The sequence below is a fragment of the Oryctolagus cuniculus genome, chromosome 3 (genome assembly GCF_051225735.1).
Source record: "Oryctolagus cuniculus isolate XC-2025 breed Fujian yellow rabbit chromosome 3, ASM5122573v1, whole genome shotgun sequence".
NCBI lineage: Eukaryota > Metazoa > Chordata > Mammalia > Lagomorpha > Leporidae > Oryctolagus > Oryctolagus cuniculus.
The window spans coordinates 182,948,536-182,970,112 of record NC_142869.1 but is presented as its reverse complement, the minus strand read 5'-3'; the positions used below and the strand labels follow the sequence as shown (position 1 = coordinate 182,970,112).

The 21,577-nt window shown below is 60.1% G+C and overlaps 2 protein-coding genes across 23 annotated transcripts in view; one reads left to right on the top strand and one right to left on the bottom strand.

The window, feature by feature from the left end:
- Positions 1 to 5,007, bottom strand: part of DENND2A (DENN domain containing 2A) — a 111,061-nt gene extending 106,054 nt beyond the window's left edge. For 3 of the 4 annotated variants that reach the window (XM_070071406.2, XM_070071408.2, XM_070071409.2), the window contains exon 1: positions 4,836 to 4,975. The gene's annotated coding sequence lies outside the window, so the exon portion shown is untranslated. Of the gene's footprint in view, positions 1 to 4,835 lie in introns of all 4 variants that reach the window. The other variant, XM_070071407.2, reaches the window with a different exon arrangement.
- Positions 5,008 to 19,694: 14,687 nt separating this feature from the next.
- Positions 19,695 to 21,577, top strand: part of ADCK2 (aarF domain containing kinase 2) — a 26,974-nt gene continuing 25,091 nt past the window's right edge. For 4 of the 19 annotated variants that reach the window (XR_016231137.1, XM_089328695.1, XM_089328694.1 and 1 more), the window contains exon 1: positions 19,758 to 20,942. Coding sequence is in view for 15 of the 19 variants with exons in the window: in XM_089328695.1 (XP_089184821.1) it covers positions 20,100 to 20,942 (843 nt within the window). In the remaining 4 variants the exon portion in view is untranslated. Of the gene's footprint in view, positions 20,943 to 21,577 lie in introns of all 19 variants that reach the window. The other 15 variants (XM_089328692.1, XM_089328691.1, XR_016231139.1 and 12 more) reach the window with 12 other exon arrangements.

The window sequence follows — 21,577 nt, the reverse complement described above, 5'->3', positions numbered from 1 at the left end:
AAGAGGGGAGGACTTCCTATTCATACCCTGGGAGGAAGAGGGGAGGACTTCCTATTCACACCCTGGAGGAAGAGGGGAGGACTTCCTGTTCACACCCTGGAGGAAGAGGTGAGGACTTCCTGTTCACACCTGGGAGGAGGAGGGGAGGACTTCCTGTTCACACCCTGGGAGGAAGAGGGGAGGACTTCCTATTCACACCCTGGAGGAAGAGGGGAGGACTTCCTGTTCACACCTGGGAGGAAGAGGTGAGGACTTCCTATTCACACACCCTGGGAGGAAGAGGGGAGGACTTCCTATTCATACCCTGGGAGGAAGAGGTGAGGACTTCCTGTTCACACCTGGGAGGAAGAGGGGAGGACTTCCTGTTCACACCCTGGCAGGAAGAGGGGAGGACTTCCTGTTCACACCCTGGAGGAAGAGGTGAGGAATCCAGCGGGGGCCCTGCCACCCATCAAGAGTCCTTGACTGAGTTAGCTCCTGGCTCCAGCCCAGCCCTGTTGTGGTTGCAGACATTTGGGAAGTGAATCGGTGGATGGGGGTGCTGTCTCTCAGAATAATTTTTAAAGGCAAGTGTGAAAGAGCAGGCCCTCGGTGTCACATGGAAGCACTCACAACGCTGCAGGGCGGTTAGCCCTGGGTGCATCCACCCTGGTAAGGACAAGGAGTAGCATGCGCACGTAAGTACGTGGAGGGGCACCTGTGTGCACACTGACCAGTGAGCGGCTCTCGGGCAGGGCAGCACGGCAAACCTTCTCCCTTCTTGCACTGCTTCAGTGTTTTGCAACAAACAGAACTTTCACAGTACACCCGTATATAACTAAATGTCAAACCTGCAAAGGACACTTTCTTAAGAAAACAAAAGGCTGCGTTTGACATGGCCTGAACTGCTCTGAGAAGCCCCTGAGACAAGAGCCTTAGTCCGCGGAAGGCCCGGCACCCCGGAAGAGCGGGGTCACAGCCCCGGGGTCCAGCTCCATGTCCACCCTGGCCACCTCCTGAGGGGAGCCCAGCCACCTCTGAGGGAAGTTACAGTCAACCTCTCCCCTGCCCTGCTCAAGGGCGACCCCCTGCCTTCCTGATGGCCAGTTCCTCTCTTCCCCCACGCTGGGCTGCAAGGCGAGCCACACACAAGGCAGCCATGCTGGGCCCCAGCTGGCAAAGGGGCTGTACTTCCAGGCCCACTGCGAGCTGAAAGGACTCCTCTGTGCCCAAACCAGACTGATGCGGACAGCAAGGCTGGCGCTGGCTTCCCGACAGGCCGCTCGCCTTCTGAACATCAAATGCACAGAACTGAGCGAACCACCTGCCTGGGTTCCAAGCACTGACCTGTTTGTTGCCTATGATTTAAGGGTGAGCCTGCGAGGGCCTCAGTGGGGAGAGATCTGTCTGTCTCCCTCTCTCTACCTTTAAAATAAATGAATGGAACATCGAAGGGAAAAAAAGTTTCACTAGAGTCTCTCGAAGAAACACCAACCCAGGGCAGAGTCCAGAAAGGAACTCTTTTTTTATATTTGAGGCAGAGTTACAGAGAGGGAGAGGGAGAGGCACAGCGAGAGATCTTCCATCCACTGGTTCACTGGGCCCGGCTGAGCCAGGAGCCAGGAGCTTCTTCTGGGTCTCCCACTTGGGTGCAGGGGCCCAAGGACTTGGCCATCCTCTGCTGCTTTCCCAGGCACACCAGCAGGGAGCTGGAGCCATATGGGATAAGGGCGCTACAGGTAGCACTGGCCCTAAGAAGGGAACTTTTTTTTTTTTTTTTTTTTGACAAGCAGAGTGGACAATGAGAGAGAGACAGAGAGAAAGGTCTTCCTTTGCCGTTGGTTCACCCTCCAATGGCTGCCGTGGCTGGCGCACCGCGCTGATCCGATGGTAGGAGCCAGGTGCTTCTCCTGGTCTCCCATGGGCTGCAGGGCCCAAGCACTTGGGCCATCCTCCACTGCACTCCCTGGCCACAGCAGAGAGCTGGCCTGGAAGAGGGGCAACCAGGACAGAATCCGGCGCCCTGACCGGGACTAGAACCTGGTGTGCTGGCGCCGCAAGGCGGAGGATTAGCCTAGTGAGCCCTAGTGAGCCACGGCGCCGGCCACAGAAGGGAACTTTTAACTTTGGTCTTAACACGGTGATGGCGGGAGGAACGGAGGACCAGCAAACACCTCAGCGGAGAGAAACGAGACCAGGAGGGGCACGGGAGCCCCGGGGAACGCGAGGCACGAGCAGGGCCAGACCTGCCGCTCCCCACTACCCGTGAGGCAGCCCAAGCGCCCCTCTTCCACGGGACTTCCGGAATCCGAAGTTCCCGTCCCTCCCCATGACAAGTTCTCCGGGCCGACGGTGGCTGCACCTAAGCCTCATCTGAGGCCTGGTGTTAAGGGCCCAATCTCAGAGGAGTATGATTTACTCGACAGGCAGAGACAGAGACGCACAGATCTCCACCCGCTGGTTCACTCCTCAAATGGCTGCACGGGCCAGGGCTGGGCCAGGAGCCTGGAGCGGCAGGGGCCCAGGCACCGCTGCCTTCCCGGGCATGTTAGCAGGGAGCGGGGCTGGAAGCAGAGCAGCCGGGACTCCCAAGCTTGCACTCTGATATGGGACGTGGGCATTGCAAGCAGTGGCCTAACCCACTGAGCCACATCCCAGGACGCACGCTCAAAGATTTCGACTGAACTGACCCAGAGGGGGCCCAGCCCCACCCCATACACCCCCAGTTGAAAATATTAAGAAATTTTATGAATAATGGGGATAGAATCCCCACTCCTGGTCAATGCTGAGAAAGTCAGAGTTGGCAAGAAATGGCTCAGCAGGCACTAAGCAAGGCGTGGCCAGAGTCCGCAGACCCCACAGGGACGGAGCGTGCGGCCCTCCCAGCTCTGGGTGCCCACTCCTTGTTCCTCTGCAACTTCCCAGGCCCCCCGGGGACAGACTTCAGGCTCCTGAGTTCCATCCTCTTGAAGGCAGACTCCTCTTCAGGTGCTGGGACAGGAAGACCCGCACCACCCTGGGACGTGCCCCGCCAATGCAAACGCGCCCCTGCACCCCTGCTGGTCACCGTGTCCAGCACGTGCTGCAGCACCCGCCGCTCAGCCCAGGCACCTGTGGCCCATCCCCTCACGGCTGGGCACGCTGCACGCTTAGCGACGTGCAGGGAAAGAGCCGACGGAGGAGGGGCCGCTGACTCCCCCACAGGCTCCCCTGGGGCCCCAGCTGCGCACACCCTGAGCAGACACCCCAGGCTGCACGGAAACAGGCGCAGTCGCCATGCTGAGTCCCCTTGTCCCCGGGGAAGACGGTGCACAGGGACAGGCGCAGCGCTGAACCTCCTCACCCCTGGTAACCCTGACAAGGGAGGTCTTTTTGTCTTATCTGTGGCTCCGTTTTGCTTATACAAGATGCCCCCTCCCCAGGGTACTCCCCAATCCTTACATCAAGTTCCACGTGATAAATTCCCAGCTGAGTTCAATTCCGGGAAAAATCTTCCTCTGGAAATTAATGTGTATGCTTTCTGTTGTCCAAGATCCCAAACTATGCAATCTAGAGTATTTTTGTTTGTCCCTGAGCTGCCAGAAGACTAGAAGCCAAGTTCATGGTCCAAGTGTTGTAATCTGCTCAGTGCAAGCCATTCAAACGTCCACTCCCACTGCTTTGTCTCCTGGGCACTTCCATGCTGGCTTCGGACTAAGCTCACCCCGTGCCCAAACCCGACACCAGGTCCTACGTCTCGACCCTGGAATCCCGCCACCAGCGTCTCTCTCACCCATGGGGGCCCTGGCCCGGGTGCTGCAAAGCCCCGAGCCGCCCCCCAGCAGGCAGAGTGGGCGAAGACACTCAGCTATCCCCATCACCCCTGCCTCTCACACAGCCTCCCTCCCTCTGCCCGCCCAGCCCCACCCCTACACACCTGCACACTGCAAGCACCAGGAACTCTCCCCACACGTGCCTCTCCCCTGCTCTCTCAGAGATGGGGGGGGGGCAACCTCTCACCTACTTAGTTTTCTCCATGAAGAGGCTTCCGGACTCAGTCCCGGGTCACCTGCAGTTGGGAGCCCCCTGCCAACCTGAGGCCAACCTGGACAGGTTTCGATCTTTGCCTGCCCAACTAGGATGGGGAGTTCCCGGGAGGGTCCTCCTGACCCTGGGTCCCTCAAGCCTCGGAGGAGTGTCTGTGTGTGAACAGGGGGCCCGGGCAGGCCTGGACTCCTCCAGACCAGCCCTCGCGGCCACTCCATTACCCTGCCTCAAATCCCTCTGTCCTGGACTTCCTCCAGGCTGCCCACCCCACAGTCCTGCCCTGCTCAGTCCCCAGAGGCGCGGAGGAGGAGGGGTCCGGCTCTTTTACGTGCGCTGCCCCACGACCACCCCATGGCCCCAGCCGCAGCCCCACTTTCCCGCCCCCTTGGGGGTGGGGGCACTGCCTGTCCCAGCTCGGTGGCCCGAGCCCAGTTCTCTGGGGCGCCCCTAAATACGATTATACCCTGTGGAGTTAGAGACTTCCCCGGGCTCCAGCTGCTCCCAACTCGTCCTTCGGGGAAAACTGGGAGAAACAGGACCGTTCAGCGATCTGTAACTTCCTGCTCTCCCAACACTGCCAACTCCGACCGCCGTGGTGGGGAAGCGCGGTCTGGGTGCTCGAGTCCTGGGCGCCGGCCGGTTCCCGAGCGCGGACTCGGGGGGCTCCGCGCCGCGGCCCTGGAAGCCCCCGCGCCTCCCGCTCCGCACGGGTCCCGCGGGCCGGGCCGGGCCGGGACGACGCTCCGGGGTCCCCCCGGCCCGCCCCGCGTCCCCTCCCCGATTCCCGCTCCACTCCCGCTGGCCGCGCGCTGCCCCGGGCCCGGCCTCACCTCTCCGCGGGCGGCGGCTCCGCGGGCTCCGGGGCGCATCTCGGGGGCGCCCGCGCGCGCCGGGGCGCCGGGCGGCGGCGGGGGCCGGGGGCGCCATGGGCCGCCGCCCTCGCGCCTTTGTCCGCCGGGCCTGGCCCGGCCGCCGGCGAGCCCTGGGGTCCCCGCGGCGCGCGCTCCCGTCGGGCGGCCGCCGCCGTCTGCGTGACGCGCGCCCCCTCCTCCGCCCCGCGCGCCGGCTCCAGTGAGCTAATCCGCAGCTGGCGGGCGCCGGGCCGGTTACCGCGGCAACGCCTCTCCCAGGGCCCGCGGCGCGCGCTGCGCGGTAAACAGGGCCTGGGCCGGACTCGCCCCTCGCCTGGGGGGTGGGGGGGTGGGAGGTGGAGAGAGAGACGCACACACACACACACACACACACACACACGCGCGCACGCACACGGCGGCTTAACCCCTTCCGTGCTGGAGCGAGACCACCACGCGGCGTTCCCCGGCTCCCTGCAGGGGCCTGGGACGCGCCACGCAGGGGTTCTGGCGCACCCCTTGCCCTAAGCAGCTTGCAGTCTGGCGGGGCAATGACAGTCCTGAGGCCGGCAGTGGAAGTGAGGGGGTGGGGGGCGAGGAGCTGGCCAGGAAAAGTAACTTTAGAGTGTCCCCCGCCCCCTCCTGCGCGGGGCACACAGTCGGGAAACTCCCGCTGCATGCGTGGGCTGCAGCTCTGCCGGACCCACAGACAGACGGCGACAGTGCAGGGAAGGGGCTCTGGCACGCGGGCCCTGGCTTTCCAGGAGCTCTGTGGAGCTGTGACTGGGGGCTGTGGACTCGACCCGGAGAGGCGCAGAAAGGGTGGGGGCGAGGAGAGGGCGGCTCAGGGTGCAGCGGAGGCCCGCTGTGAGTCAGGGCAGATAGCTAGGCCCGCCGGGCTGCTCAGGGCTTGGTGGGATGCGAGTTCTGTGCTGAGGGCCGCAGGGGCTGCAGTCTGAGTGGAGGAGCAGGGTCTGGCAGGCCTGATGCACAGGTGTTGGAGGCCGGCTCCGGGCCAGCCCTCCTGGCGGGAGCTCAGAGACCTCTGGAGGGGCTGGGCTGTGTTCTGAGGACAGACAGGACCCAGTGCGTGGGCAAGGGGCCCCAATGAGAAGCTTGGCACCCTGGGATCAACTGCTGCTAGGGACGCCTGCGCCCCAGGTAGGAGGGCCACGCGAGTCCCAGCTGCTTGGGCTAATGCACAGCCTGAGAGCAGCCAGTGATGACACAGGACCTGCGTGCGGGAGACCCAGATGGAGCCCCAGGCTCCCGGCTTCAGCCTGGCCCAGCCCTGGCTGCTGCAGGCATCCTGGAGAATAAACTATGGATGGAAGATTCCCCCTCGCGCCCTCTTTCTGCCTTTCAAATGAGAGAGAGAGAGAGAGTGAGTAGGGGCCAGCAGGCAGCGTCGTGGCACAGCAGGTTGAGCCACCGTCTGCATTCCCTATGGGCACTGTTTCAAGTTCTGGCTGCTCCACTTCCAGCTGAACTCCCTGCCGGTGCATCTGGGAAAGCAGCGGCAGATGCCCGAGTGCCTGGGCCCTGTGCTCAGGTGGGGGACACGCAGGAAGCTCCTTGCTCCTGGCTTCGTCCCCCTCCCCGCCAGCCACTGTGGCCATTTGGGGGGAGATTTCTCTCTCCCTCTCTTTCTCTTTCTGTAACTCTGCCTTTCAAATAGATAAATCCTTTAAAAAAGAGAGATAAAGAAAAGCCAGCTTTCCCGTTACAGAAGTGAGAACATGAAGGAGTTTACGGAGTGCGAGCAAGCTCTCCCGTTACGGAGCGCGAGTGGCGGAGAGGAGACGGTCAAGGACTGCGTGTATACGTGGGCTTCATCGGGTCGTCTCTGGGGACCTGAGATCGGAGGACCTGAAAGGCCATCTGCCGATGGTGCAGACCTAGAAGGGTTCGGCCTCCTGAGCCGAGGTTTTTGCTCATTTTCTGAGATCTGTGAGGTCTGCTTAAACTCCTTCGAGCCATGCCCATTTCGACTAAGCGCAGGAAGCGTTTGTTTGGAGCGCACATTTGCCAAGTGCAAACCTTCTCTTCTGACTGCAAGCGTGTAAATTACTGTTTGGCTTGCAACACTCTCCGCTTTCTAGGTAAAGCGCAGAGACTTGGCTTCGGAGGGTTAACTACTCGCAGGACCACAGGGAGTCAGAGGGTAAGCTGGCAAAGGCAGTTGAGCTGAACAAAATAGCCCAGTGGCTTCCAAACTGGGAGGTGGGCTTGAGAGAGGAGCCTGGGGACCGCTGGTGGCATCTGCAGGGCCACAGCCTGCCGCTCATCCCCGTCTTCACCTGTGAGTTCTGGCCATTTGCTTATTCTGGGGGAAGTGTTCCCCAGCCAGGTTGTGATGAATGAGAGTTCCCCAGCCAGGTTGTGATGAATGAGGCTGGGGCCTCTGCCGCCCCACTGCTTCTCAGAGCTGGCCGTCCGGTTGCTGGGTCACCCTATGGCTCTGTTCCCCCTCCCTGCTGGAGTGTCCTCCTCTGATGCTGCCCTGGCCCCTCCCAAGCCCTGGTTCTGCAGTCCAGAAAGCCAGGGAGCCCCCAGAGACCGTTGCTGGGCCGGAACCTGGAGGGCTGTCTCTCGTCCCTGCTCCCGACACAGACTGCTCCAGCAGCACGGCCGTCCCTGCCCTCCCCCCAAACCCCAACCCTCAGCTCTCTCTACGCTGGGAAAGGAGGCATGGGGTAGGAGCTCCTGCCTGGCCTCGAGACAGCAAAGCTGCCAAAGGCTGAGCCGGCCTTCAGCCTGGGGGTTAGGGTGCCCGTTTCCCACACCTGAATGCCTGAGTTCGATTCCTGGCCCCAGCTCCAACTCCAGCTTCCTGTCAGTGTGCACTCTGGGAGGCCTTGGTGATGGCTCAAGCATTGGGTTCCTGCCACCCACGTGAGACCCCTGGACTGTTTCTGGGTCCTGGCTCCAGCCCTGGCCCTGCCTCAGCGACTGCAGCTGTGTGGGTAGTGACCCAGTGGATGGGAGCACTGTCTCTCTCGCTCTCGCTTCTCCCTCTCTGTCCCTGCCTCTCACATGCATAAAATTTAATGCAGTTCACCAATGCCACGAGTTTAAAAAGAAAAGAAAGGAAGGGTGAGACTGCTGCTGCCTCTTCCCGGTAGAGCAGCCGTGGACTGCTGAGGTCGGCTCTTCCTGACGCCCCTGCCGCCTTAGCGTCCGTGAAAGCACACAGGTTTGGGATTAGAGGGCCAGACCCAGCTCAGGAGCGGGCGCTTAGCTTCTGAGTCCCAGTGTCTTTCCCTGTAAGGCGGAAATAGCAACAGTTTAACCCCATAGTGTCCTGAGGATTCGCTCAGATCGTCAGGAAGAGCTGGGACCCACAGAGCCGCCTGCTTGCTGCTCTGGTCCTGTCCCTTCCATGAACGCAGGGTGTGTCAGGTTCTCATTCCTGTGAGAGCTCAACGCCCCCTGCCTTCCCCCCTCCTAGGACCAAGGCCTCTGCCAGAGCGCCCCAGGCTGCCTTCAGCTCAGCTCCAAGCCAGGGACAGCGAGGAGGACCCAGGGGCCTGAGCTGGCCTGCCCGGCAGTCCTGGGGCACAGCCTCAGGAGGAGCTGTGGGTTCTCCCTCCCGTCGCTCCACACCCACTGAGGTCCCTTGGGCTTCTGTCCTGTCATCACCCCCGCGCCTCCATTTCTCAGATGGGAACACCAAGTCCCAAGAGGTGATGTGCCTTCCTGGGGGTCACACAGACCCAGGCCCGTCTGGCTCAACCCTGGGGCATTGGCTTCGCCCACCATCTCCCCCTCTGCAGGGAGGTCTCTGGGTCAGGGTCCAGTCCTTGTGCTCACCGTGGCTGCCCGCACACAGGCACACCCTGGGCATCTGGGACTCAACCCATCCCTTTGAGATCTGGTCCCTGCTCTGGGTCACTGGGATCCATTGCTCCTCTTGGCCGGCAGGGTCCTTCTAGGACATGCACCTGCCTGCCGCTGCGCGGGGGAAAGATCATCACACGGTTGGGGATGGGAAGTGGAGTGATCCTTGTTTATTACCTGGGATGCTGGCATGGGGAGGAGACTCGGTTATCTGTGGTGAGGTCTGTGATATTAGGACGAGGTGGAGCGAAGAAGGAGCTCCTCCCAGGGCCAGGAAGTCTACAGCCTCACCCGAGAGAGTCGACCCCCCCCCCCCCCCCGCCGCAGCCTGGGTTCCTCTGCAGCTCCCATCTGGAGATCAGACCCCGGTGGACTCAGATCCCAGGTCCACTCTGGGGAGCAGTCAGGCTCCCGCTCCAGGGCTGTGCAGGACCCTTCGGAGGCCGCCCTCTGCCGTTCTCACACTGGTCCCAGTCTGGAGCCAGCAACCACCCAGCTGCCTGCCTCCGAGCCAGGCATCCCGCCCAGACCTCAAACCCAGGCTTGGCTTGTAATCCAGGAGGTGTGGGATGAGGGTGGGAGGGACCGGAGGCTGCCCCCGGGGAAGGCGTGTGCAGAGGCCAGCCAGAGGCCCCGGCTCCTTCAGCCTCCCCCCCTGCGAAGGGCCGTCCACTCAGACCTGGCCTGGGCCCCTCTGGCTGACCCTCTCTGAGGATGCTCAGGTACCTCTGCCCGCTGTGCTGGGCCTCAGCAGGGGGTGCTGTGGGGCCAGTGGCCTCTGGTTATCCCCGCAGACCGCTGGGAATCTGGGGGAATCTGGATTGGCAAGTCGTACAGTAACACGGACTTCTTGTCCAAGCACCATTTGCGTCTCACTCTCAGGCCCCTAGCTCACTTCGGAGGGCCATTTGTGTTCCCACAGAAAATGCCTTCTTGGCTGCCAAGGGTCAGCATGGGCATGACCGGCAGTGGACGTCGTGGGACATGCTAGGCGAGGTCTCACGGACGGAGCTGGCAGAGCCTGGTGACCTCTCTCCTGGAGGTCTTTTCTGGTCCCCCCGAGGGGCTCCTGAACACATAGGAGAGGGCACGGGTGTGGTGGTCTGGGCACTCTGGAGGGTGGGGTTCTGTGGTTCAGCTGCCGTGGCTCTGCGTGTTCCCTGTGCTTCCAGAACTCTGGGTTCAGCCAGGCCAGGGTGCACACGTGGCCATGTGCGCTCAGGCCGAAAAGCTCCCCACCTCACTTCCGGAGTCTTCCTTGCCCATTTCCTGTTGCAAGGAGGCGATTTCTTCAGACCGAGGCAGCGGGAGGCAAGACTCCTCACCAGGGGTTTGCCTTTTTAAGATGTATTTATTTATTTGAAAGGCAGAGAGAGAGAGAGAGATCTTCCATCTGCTAGTTCACTCCCCAAATGGCCACAACAGCCATGGCTGGAGCCAGGAGCCAACTGGGTGCAGTGGCCCAAACCCTCGGGTCATCGTCCACTGCTCTCCCAGGTGCATGCGCAGAGCAGCTGGGACGTGATCTGGCGCTCATCTGGCATGCGGGCACTGCAGGCAGCAGCTGTACTCACTGCACCACAGTGCCGCCCCCACTGAAAACCTGTCACATGGCTTTCAGCCGGGCACAGGACCAGGGGCTCCCAGTCTGCCCGCTCACCTCCCCCTGCCAGGGTCCGCCCCGGCCCGGCCCCGCCTTTGACCTCCAAATGACCGGAAATCGCCACACTGCTGCAGGAGCCTCCCCTTCCTTGGGGAGACGAGAAAGTCTGACCACTTCCTACGTCTCTCAGACCAAACTGAATGAATTTTTTTTTTTTTAATTTTTTTGACAGGCAGAGTGGACAGTGAGAGAGAGAGACAGAGAGAAAGGTCTTCCTTTGCCGTTGGTTCACCCTCCAATGGCCGCCGTGGCCGGCGCGCTGCGACCGGCGCACCGCGCTGATCCGATGGCAGGAGCCAGGAGCCAGGAGCCAGGTGCTTCTCCTGGTCTCCCATGGGGTGCAGGGCCCAAGCACCTGGGCCATCCTCCACTGCACTCCCTGGCCATAGCAGAGAGCTGGCCTGGAAGAGGGGCAACCGGGACAGAATCCGGCGCCCCAACCAGGACTAGAACCCGGTGTGCCGGCGCCGCTAGGCGGAGGATTAGCCTAGTGAGCCGCGGCGCCGGCCCAAACTGAATGAATTTTTTAAAAAAGGCTTATATATTTGAAAGGGGGAGGCAGAGTGAGAGAGCAAGAGAGATCTTCCACCCACTCGCTCACTCCCTGAATGACTGCAACAGCCAGGTCTGGGCCAAGCCAAAGCCAGGAGCCTGGAGCCGCGTCTGGGAACCCCACATTGGGCCATCTCCGCTGCTTTCCCAGCGCATTAGCAGGGGGCTGGATCGGAAGCGGAGCAGCCGGGACAACAGCATGCGATGCCGTGTTGCAAGCAGCTACCTCACCCTCTGAGCCACAGTGAAGGCCCCTGAATCAAAGAAGGTGATGCGGGGCTGCCCTGGCTGCCAGTGTGACCGGGCGAGTCGGCGCCCCTCTCTGGCCCCAGGTTTCGGGGGGGAAGGCTAGAAGGGCCCTCAGGTGCCCCCCAGCCACAGCCTCTCGGTAGGCACAAAAAAACACAAAAGCAGCTCCTCTGTTTCCCACTCCATTCCTCCCCCGGGGGGGTGGGGTGGGGTGACAAGGGTGTTGATTTTTTTAAAAAAAGATAAATTTATTTGAAAGGCAGAGTTACGGAGAGACAGTCTTCCATCTGCTGGTTCACTCCCCAAATGGCTACAACAGCGAGGGCTGGGCTGAACCAAAGCCAGGAGCCAGGAGCTTCATCCGGGTCTCCCATGTGGGTGCAGGGGTCCAAGGACTTGGGGCATCTTCCACTGCTTTCCCAGGACACAGCAGAGAGCTGGATCGGAAGTGGAGCAGCTGGACTAGAACTGGCACCCATATGGGATGCTGGCACCATGGACGGTGGCTTTATGCCACAATGGGTTGATGCTTTACAGAGTTCACCAAAGACAGATTTGATGTGGGCTAGGCAGGTAGTTTAGGTCTGTTGAACTGGAAGTCAAAAGCCCGCATGTATAATTCTACCCTCCTACTTATCAGTCAAAATGTCCGCTTTCCCGGGATGCATGTGCTCTATCCGGGTCCTAAGTGGGGACGCCATGGGAAGATGGCAATTGAACTGCATATACTGCGTGTAATTCCCAGGCAGCTACACGTCTGCAGAGGCACCGACGCCCCCCGCTCCATAAAGGAGGCCAGCCCTGGGAGGGGCTCCTTCACCTCCGACCACGGCCAGAGGTGCCCCTTCTGTCTCCCGCTCCCGCTGGCCACTGGCCACTCCTGATGGATGCTTCTCCGTGTAGGGCGGCCCATGCTCATGCATGTAGGCGTGTTCACTGTCTCACCTTCTGCATACATTCCATTACCACTTTGTGTGCCTCAGCCCTGGCTGCACTTGGAATGCTTATCCATGTGGCAGGCCAGGGCCTGGAGTGAAATGATTGCACCCCACGCCCACATCGGGGTCTGACATCAGCCTCTTCTGCAGATGAGGGGTCAACCAAGAAGAGGCGCGCTGCCTTGCCCAACGCCACGGGGAGCAAGAGCCAGAGCCGGGATGAGCCCAGGCAGTCTGACCACGCTGGCCGGGCTTTAGAACAAGGCCCGGGGGCAGCAGGGCTGCACTCAGCACGTCAGAGCCCCAAAGGCCTTCTGAGCCCCCCAGGCAGAAGGAGGGGACGGCACTTGCCCTGGCCACCCCATTAGCACAGGTGCAGCACCAGTCCCATGGCACGTGACAAGGGCAGGTGCAGCAACCCACGCAGAACACCAGGAGGCGGAGCCAGACGCGGAGAAATCCTCAGCAGGGCAGGAGACGGCTCAGGTACAGAGTGACAAAGGGGAAGAGAGAAGCGGCAGCTGGCTCCCCTACCCAGGGGACGGAGGGGAAGCGAAAGGCTTCGGGCAAGGCACGCATGTGCGGCAGCCTCCTCCCGCCCATTCTGGTGGACCGGTTTCTGAGGTTTTCGACTGTGCCCTTGTGGAGACCACGCAGGTGGGTGGCCCAGCCCAGAATTCTCACGCCAGAGCCTGACTCTGGCGGGCTGGGTGCACCAGGGTGGGCCTGCGGCGGGGGCGGGGCCTGTCCTTCTCAGACTTGGTGATCCCCCTGGGTGTGTGGGGAGAAGGAAGGGGGGAAGCCGAGGTTCCGTGCTTTCCCACAGGGATCCTGAGCCAGGGGCACCCCAGGTGTTTTGGATGGAGGTGGCTCCAGTCCCCAAGGGGGGCACACTGGCCACCAGCCTAGAGGACAAAGCAGCTGAGCTGCAGCAGGTGTGTGTCCTGGGGTGGGGCTACAGAGAGGGTCTCAGCGAGGACTGCCTTCCTCCAGGAGCTGAGCCCAGTGGTTCCAATCTGGGGCAGCTTTGCGGCGTCCAGGGCACAGCGGGCAGCGTCCAGCGATACATTTTATTTATGTTGATTTCTGCTTCTCTCTCTCTGGGAATCAGGGGTGTTAAGTTGTCAATGTGCTCCTCTCAAATTCATGTGTTGAAATCTTTTTTTAAAAAGATTCATTTATTTATTTCTTTGAGAGGCAGAGTTACAGAGGGTGGGTGAGACAGAGAGAGAGGTCTTCTGCCTGCTGGTTCACTCGCCAAATGGCCGCAACGGCCGGAGCTGGGCTGATCCGAAGTCAGGAGCCAGGAGCTTCTTCTGGATCTCCCACGTGGGTGCAGGGGCCCAAGGACTTGGGCCATCTTCCACTGCTTTCCCAGGCACATTAGAAGGGAGTTGGATCAGAAGTGGAGCAGCTGGGACTCGAACCTGCATCCACATCGGATGGCAGGCCGGCCCCAGGAGGTGGGACCTCTGAGGTGACTGGGTCAGGAGCAGAGCCCGGTGGATGGGATCAGTGTCCCTGGCCTTTCTCTCGGCTTCTCCCCAGCATGTGAAGACACGGTGAGAAGTTGGTGGTCTGCAGCCCAGAAGCAAGTCCTCAGCAGACCCCCGCCATGCTCGCACCTCGACGTGGGACTTTGCAGCCCGCGCAGCTGTGAAAAATGGACGTTTGCTGTTGATAAGCCCCTCAATCTATGGTGCTGTATCACGGCAGCTTGAATGGACTAAGACAGAGGGTGTCGGTGGCCTCCAGTGGACAGAGGCCAAGATGTGCAGGACAAGCCCCCTGCACACATACACACAGAGAAAGCATTTGGTGTAGCGGTGTAGACACGGCTTGAACACCTGCATCCCACACCACTTATTTGAGTCCCAGCTCCACTTCCAATTCCAGCTTCTGCTACTATGCACCCTGGGAGGCAGCAGGTGACGGCCCGAATAACTGAGTCTCTGCCGCCCCTGTGGAAGACTTGCATGGAGTTTCAGGCTTCTGGCTTCGCCTGGCTGTTGTGGGCATTTGGGAATGAACCAAACAGATGGACGGTCTCTCTGTGTGTCTGTCTCTGTCTCTGAGATTTTCAAACCAATTTTTAAAAAGTTTTAAAGATTTGGGGCCATTGCTGTAGCACAGCAGGTTAAAGCTCCAGCCTGCAGTACCAGCATCCCATAAGGGCACCGGTTCAAGTTCTGGCTGCTCCACTTTCAACCCAGGTCCCTGCTAATGTGCCTGGGAAAGCAGTAGAGGATGGGTCAAGTCCTTGGGCCCCTGCACCCACGTGGGAGACCCAGAAGAAAAGCTCCTGCTCCTGGTTTTGGATCAGCACAGCTCTGGGTGTTGCAGCCAGAGCAACCTCTGGAAGACCTCTCTCTACCTCTCTCTGTAATTCTTTCAAATAAATCTTTAAAAAAGTTTTAAATATTTTACTTAAAAAATTATTGTAGGGGCTGGCACTGTGGCATAGCGGGTAAAGCTGCCGCCTGCAGTGTTGGCATCCCATATGGGCATCGGTTTGAGTCCCAGTGGCTCCACTTCTGATCCAGCTCCCTGCTATGGCCTGGGAAAGCAGTGGAAGATGGCCCAAGTCCTTGGGCCCCTGCACCCATGTGGGAGACCCAGAAGAAGCTCCTGGCTCCTGGCTTCGGATTGGCTCAGCTCCAGCTGTGTGGCCAATTAGGGAGTGAGCCAGCGGATGGAAGACCTCTCTCTCTCTCTCTCTCTGCCTCTTCTCTCTCTGTGTAACTCTGACTTTCAAATAAATAAATAAATCTTTAATATAGATTATTGTTATTTATTTGAAAGGCAGAGAAACAGAGAGCACTCCTCAAATGCCCACAGCAGCCAGGGCTGGGCCAGGTTAGAGCCAGGAGCTGGGAACTCAGCACAAGTCTCCCATGTGGTTGGCAGAGATCCAAGTACTTGAGCCATCACCTGCTGCCTCCCAACTGCGCATTAACAGGAAGCCGGATTGGAAGCAGAGCCGCTGGGACTCAAGCCCAGGCACTCTGATCGTGGACACGGGGGTCCCAAGAGGCAACTTCCCTGCTGTGCCAAACGCCCACTCCAGTAAACACACCAACTGCTGCCCTGGGCCCCTGCCCACCCTTCCCAGGGTACTTGGCTGGCAGCAGCGCTACACTGGAGATGCCAAAACAGCGGTCATTGGTTGTGGGAAAGCCAGATGGGCCTTTGCACCTCTTCCCTTCCAGCCAGGTTGGGAGTGGGCGGGTGGGGAAGGCCCAGGGGAGCTGTGGTTGCACTTTACTAGTGAATAGTGCCACCTAGTGGGAACAGAGTTAACAACATCTGCAGGACACCAAGAACTGGACCCTTGAAATCATAATTTTCCACTCTTTTTTTTTTTTTTTTAATTGCTTTATTGATTTGGGCCATCCTCCACTGCTTTCCCAGGTGCATTAGCATGGAGCTGGATCGGACGTGGGCAGCCAGGACTCAAATCGGTGCTGGTACAGGATGCCGGTGTTGGGGGCAGGGGGGGAGGCTTAACCTGCTATGCCACAACGCAAGCCTCCGTTTTCCACTCTTGAGAAGACTTTGTGGAAATCATCGAAGACCGCCCAAATGAGGAAAAACACAGGCTATTTATTCAGAGTTTTCTACGGCAGGGAATTCAGCCATTGTCACCTGTATTTGTCACCGGCATCAAAGACAAGTGGAAAATCAAAAGCCAGCAGGAACGGTTTCCAGAAAAAAAGGGTTTTGGGTGTGTCTGTAGCCATGTGATTGGTCTGGAGAAGATATTTGTCCTTCTCTGGTTGGTCTCGAGCCAGAAGTGGGAGGTGAAAATTCGGGCAGTGGTACTCACCAAGCCCTGAGGTTAAGACCAGCTGCTGCAGAGCGCACGGGTAGTTCTACTGTCCGACCACTGTCCCTTGGCATACTCAAGCTCTTAAAAACAGATTTATTTATCTGAAAGTCAGAGCAACAGAGAACGAGGGACATATTCCTTTGGTCAGTTCACAAGGCTGGGCCAGGCTGAAGCCAGGAGCCAGGAGCTTCATCCTGGTCTCACCATGGGTGGCAGGGTCCTAAGTACCAGACCATTACCTGTTGTCTTCCAGGTGTATGAGCAGGGAGCTGGACTGGAGACAGAGCAGCCAAGACTCAGACACTCCAACGTGGGATGCCACAACGCAGGCCCCCTATTCAAGGTGTCAATTCACTCGGCAGTGTCAGAGTAGACAGCCACTGATAAATTTCACAGTTTTAGGATCAAATGAGATAGTATGCCAGCTCTCTGCTGTGGCCCGGGAGTGCAGTGGAGGATGGCCCAAGTGCTTGGGCCCTGTACCCCATGGGAGACCAGGATAAGCACCTGGCTCCTGCCATCGGATCAGCACGGTGTGCCGGCCGCAGCGCGCCAGCCGTGGCGGCCATTGGAGGGTGAACCAACGGCAAAAGGAAGACCTTTCTCTCTGTCTCTCTCTTTCACTATCCACTCTGCCTGTAAAAAAGAGAGAGAGAGAGAGAGAGAGAGATAGTATGTCGCTAATATCTGGCATACAGCAGTTGTAAGCTTTTTTTTTTTTTTTTTAAGGTTTGTTTATTTGAAAGTCAGAGTACACAGAAGAGAGGCAGAGAGAGAGAGAGAGAGAGAGAGGTCTTCCATCTGCTGGTTCACGCAAAGGCTGGAGCTGTGCTGATCCGAAGCCAGGAGCCAGGAGCTTCCTCCGGGTCTCCCACGTGGGTGCAGGGGCCCAAGGACCTGGGCCATCTTCTACTGCTTTTCCAGCCTACAGCAGAGAGCTGGATCAGAAGTGGAGCAGCCGGGCCTCGAACCGGCACCCATATGGGATGCCGGTGCTGCAGGCCAGGGCAGTTAACCCCCTGCGCCACAGCACCGGCCCCCACTCAGCATTCTAAATACAGACATTGCTGCTGTTACTAATTCCGACAAGACTGCATAAAGTAAGCCACGTAAGAGGCAGTTTGGCTCTGAGCCAATACTTGTGCCTGCTCAAGGCTAGCCTTATCCATTTTGACGTAGGGTTCATATCTGATGTAACTGTTACTGCTGCCTGGCACGCCTTCATACAAAGGAGCTTCACACAGCTCATGGGAAATGCGTCTACGAGGTAAGCTTCGGACAGGCCTTTGGTGTGCGGGTTAGGTGCCTGCGTCCCTAACTGCAGTGCATACCGGGTTCAGTACCCGGCTCTTCTCCAGACTCTGGCTCCCTGCTAGTGCAGACCTGGGGGCAGCAGGTCACTGGGGTCCTGTGTCCCTAATGCTTGAGTGCCCAGTCCCAGCTGGGGCCACTGTAGGCACAGACGTGAGACAGCTCTCTCTTTCTGTCAAATACGTCAGTAAACATTGTACTTAGCAAAGATAAATTTGGGGCCAGCACTGGGGTTCAGTGTTTAAGCCACTCCCTGTGCTGCCAGCATCCCATATGGGTGCTGGTTCGTGTCCCGGCTGCTCCACTTCTGATCCAGCTCCCTGCTAATGCACCTGAGAAAGCAGCAGGAGATGGCCCAAGTGCTTGTGCCCCTGCACCCGCATGGGAGACCAGAATGAAGCTCCTGGCTCCTGGCTTCCGCTTGGCTCAGCCCTGGTGGTTGTGGCCATCTGGGGGAGTGAACCAACGGATGGAAGATCTCTCTCTCTCTTTCTTCCCAACTCTGCATTTCAAATAAATGAATAAATCTTTTTTTAAAAAAAAGATATATTTTGGGGGCTGGCGCTGTGGCATAGTAGGTTAAGCCTCTGGCTGCAGTGCCGGCATCCCATGTGGGCACCGGTTTGTGTTCCAGCTGCTCCACTTCCGATCCAGCTCCCTGCTAATGGTCTGGGAAAGCAGAGGAGCATGGCCCAAGTCCTTGGGCCCCTGAAACCATGAGGGAGACCTGGAGGAAGCTCCTGGCTCCTGGCTTCAGATGGGCTCAGCTCTGGCTGTTGCAGCCATTTGGGGAGTGAACCAGGGGATGGAAGACCTCTCTCTGCATTTCCCTCTCTGTCTGTAACTCTGCCTCTCAAATAAAACAATTATATATATATATATGTGCCAAATTCTAAATCATGCATAATCATGGGTATGACATCATCTTCTGAACTGACATGGGCCACGTGGTTTTCAACGTCACCTGTTTGAGAGCCGAGAACAGCTCTTTCCAGTGCCTTGTCTTCACCACCATCACCAACCCCACCACCACCTGGCTCACCAACACCCTGGCACGGGTCAATATCTCCGAGGCCGCGTGGCCAGGACTAGCGGCAAAGAGAAGGTGCTCACTTCCGTCTGCTGGCTTGTTCTTCCTATGCCTGCAGCGGCCCCTGCTGCGATGGAAGCCAGGAGCTGGGAGCTGGATCCAGGCCTCCCACAGGGGCCTGGGAGCCCAGTTCCTTGTCACCTCCTCCTCCCAGGGTCTGCATTAGCAGGAAGTTGGAGCCTGGTGCCATAGCTGCTAGGCTAGATGCTCACCCAACAAGGGTGCTGTTTTAAATGACTCCCCAGGACGGATCCCCACGTCCGTGAAAGTGGCTTGTTACACGGCGCAGTAAGATAAACAGAGCAAGGTAGTTAGTCTGAACCCCATGACGGCGACGCCTGCAGCAGCCCCGAAGCGCAGTGCTGAGCACACCACGGGCGCCTCTCCTGGCCACCCCTCGGCACCGCCTGGTGGGCACCTCCTCTCCGCCCTCCTGCAAATGGGCAGTGCGGGCCGAGGGAGGGCCCAGAGCTGGTTCCCGAAGGCCAGGCTGCACGGAACTGCTCTCAGAGTAAGTCCCCAGCAAGCGACTGACAAAGACCATCACACGCACCTTTGGGACCGGGTGGGAGCGAGTGTGGGGGGGTGATTCACGGCTGGCTGTGTTCCCAGTAACGCCTGACTTTTGCCTGGGCACTGCAAAGGGGTGAGCAGCAGCTTTCGGAAACAGGATACGGATCGTTGGTGAGGGCAAGAGGAGCCACCAGCCACCCTCCACTTTCTGGGAGCCCAGGGCTCGCTTTTCTGGGTGCTGCGTGGCTACCACACTTCCTGCCACGGGGTCTTGCGCATGGGTCCCGTCCTTGTCTCGCTCCCCCTCGCGGCCCTTCCACGGGGGACACCCACAGACCCAGCCTGGGCCAGAACCTTCTCACCCACATGCAACAGTGCCAATCCTCGCGTGAGGGCTGACAGCCTCTTAAAGCCCCAGAGAGCAGGGGGATGCTGTGAGAGGCGCCTCGCTGCTCCGTGGGCTGGGCCTCACGCTGCACCTCTGCCCCAGAGGTCGGTCACGGTCACCAGGGCCACCTGAGCGTGTTCTGGATCTTCAGGGTTGCACACACACACCCTCTCCCCAAACTCCTGCCTATTCAGGGCTTTTTGGTTTCCGGCTCAAAGGCCTTCCCTGGTCCCCTCCCGGCGGTGACCCCGACAGAGCCTCCTCATGAAGGACTGGCCGGCAAGGCGGGACCCAACACCAGGGCGCTGCCCCACCGGCTCCAGACACCAGACCGGGAGCAGGCCTTTTCCACAGTGCTGAAACTGCCCCTTACCCACCCCAGGGCTGTCCCACCCAGCGCCAGCTCTGCTCTCCAGGGCACGCCCCGCGAGTCAGGTGACGGCTCAGGTTCCTGGGTCCCGGCCACCCATATCAAAGACCCAGGTGGAGGTCGGGGCTCCCAGCTTCAGCCTGGCCCGGCTCGGGCTGTGGGGGCATCTGGGGAGCGAGCCAGCGGGTGGAAGGTCTCTCTCTCTCAATCTGATTGCGCTTCCGTAGCCCAGGATCGTGCACGCGCGTTTTCGCCGCGGCCCCTTTTAGAGGCGGGCCCCGGGCGCGCGCTCCCGGAAGACGCTGGGCGCTCCGGACCGGTCCCCTCCGGCTCCCTGCACCCCGTCTCCCCGCGACCCGGGTTGCCGCCGCTCAGCCCCTGGCGCCGATCCCGGACCCCCGGCCATCTCGCGCCGGGCCCGGGTCGCCGGGGCGCGTCTGAGCCTTGCGAGAGCGTCCGCGCCGATGGCTGGCTGTTGAGTCCCGTGGGCCCCGGGCGCGGGGATGGGGGCTCCCTGGCGCTTGTCGGTCAGGGTCTGCGTGTCGCGCCTGCGGCGCCTGGAGCTGGGGCCCTCCGGGGCCGCTCGCCACGCTCGGCTCCGCTGGCTTCTGCTGGGCGCCCTGCCCAGGCTCATCTCCGCGGACGGGGACGGCGGCGGCGGCGGCTTGTGCCAGCCGCGGGCACGCGGGAGCGGCCCGGCCGGCCGTGCGCCCGGGACCACCGTCGCCGACCCAGGGCGCGGCGGCTGCGGTCTCCTGCGTGCCCGGGTCTGGCTGCGCGCCTGTGCCCTCCTGGTGAAATTCCTCCCCCTGCTCCTCCTGTACCCGCTCACCTACCTGGCTCCCCGGGTCTCCACGCTCTGGCTCCACCTGCTTCTGAAAGCCACGGAGACCTCGGGCCCCACCTACATTAAGCTGGGCCAGTGGGCCAGCACGCGGCGCGACCTCTTCTCCGACGCCTTCTGCGCCCGGTTCTCCAAGCTGCACGTCCAGGTGCAGCCCCACGCCTGGGCGCACACGCAGCGCGCCCTCCAGCAGGCCTTCGGGGAGCGCTGGGACAGCGTCCTGGTGTTCGAGAACCGGGAGCCCGTGGGTTCTGGGTGCGTGGCCCAGGTGTACAAGGCGTATGCCCGCACTGCCCTGCTGCAGGAGCGCGGCGTCCGGAGCCTCGGGGCGGCGGGGGCCCTGAGGCAGCTCCTTCCTCCAGGCGATCTCGCAGACCAGTCAGTTCTAGAAAGGCTGCTTCTGCCCGAGGCCGGCCTGGTCCGGTCCGGTGCGGGCAGGTCTCAGGCCCCCGCCGCCGGCCGTCAGCCCGAGCAGGACCACCTCATCCCAGTGGCCGTGAAAGTAAGTGCTGGGTGTCTTCAGCAGGGCCTTGGCAGCTCGGTCCCACCCACCCACCCACCCACTGAACCTCCCCGGACCTGTCGGGCCCCGCCCTGGCTCTGTTCAGAGTGAACAGCCCTGATCCAAAGAGCTTGAGTCCAGAATGTTGCAGGCTTTGTATGGTTTTTTTAAATTATTATTTTGGAATATTTGCATATATGTCATGGGTGAGACCCAAACCTAAACATAAAATTAATCTACGTTTCCTATACATCCTTAGCACATGACCTGAAAGGTAATTTTATGTGATTTAGATATATGAAGATTTACTTTTACCGATTCGAAAGGTAGCGTTAGAGAGAGGGAGAGACACAGATCTTCCATCCACTGGTCCACTCCCCAGGTGATTGCCACAGCGGGCGCTGGCCCAGGAGCTTCTTCCTGCTCGCCCGTGTGGGTGCAGGGGCCCAGGCTCTGGGGCCACCTCCTGCTGCTTCCCCAGGTTCGCTAGTACAGAGCTGGATTGGAGGTGGAGCCGCAGGGTTCCAGCCGGCCGCCATGTGGGGTGCTGGAGTCCCAGGTGGCGACTCAGCTGCTGTGCCACGGCACTGGCCCCTGTGTGGTATTCTTGGTGCACCTGCATTTTGGCTGTGGAC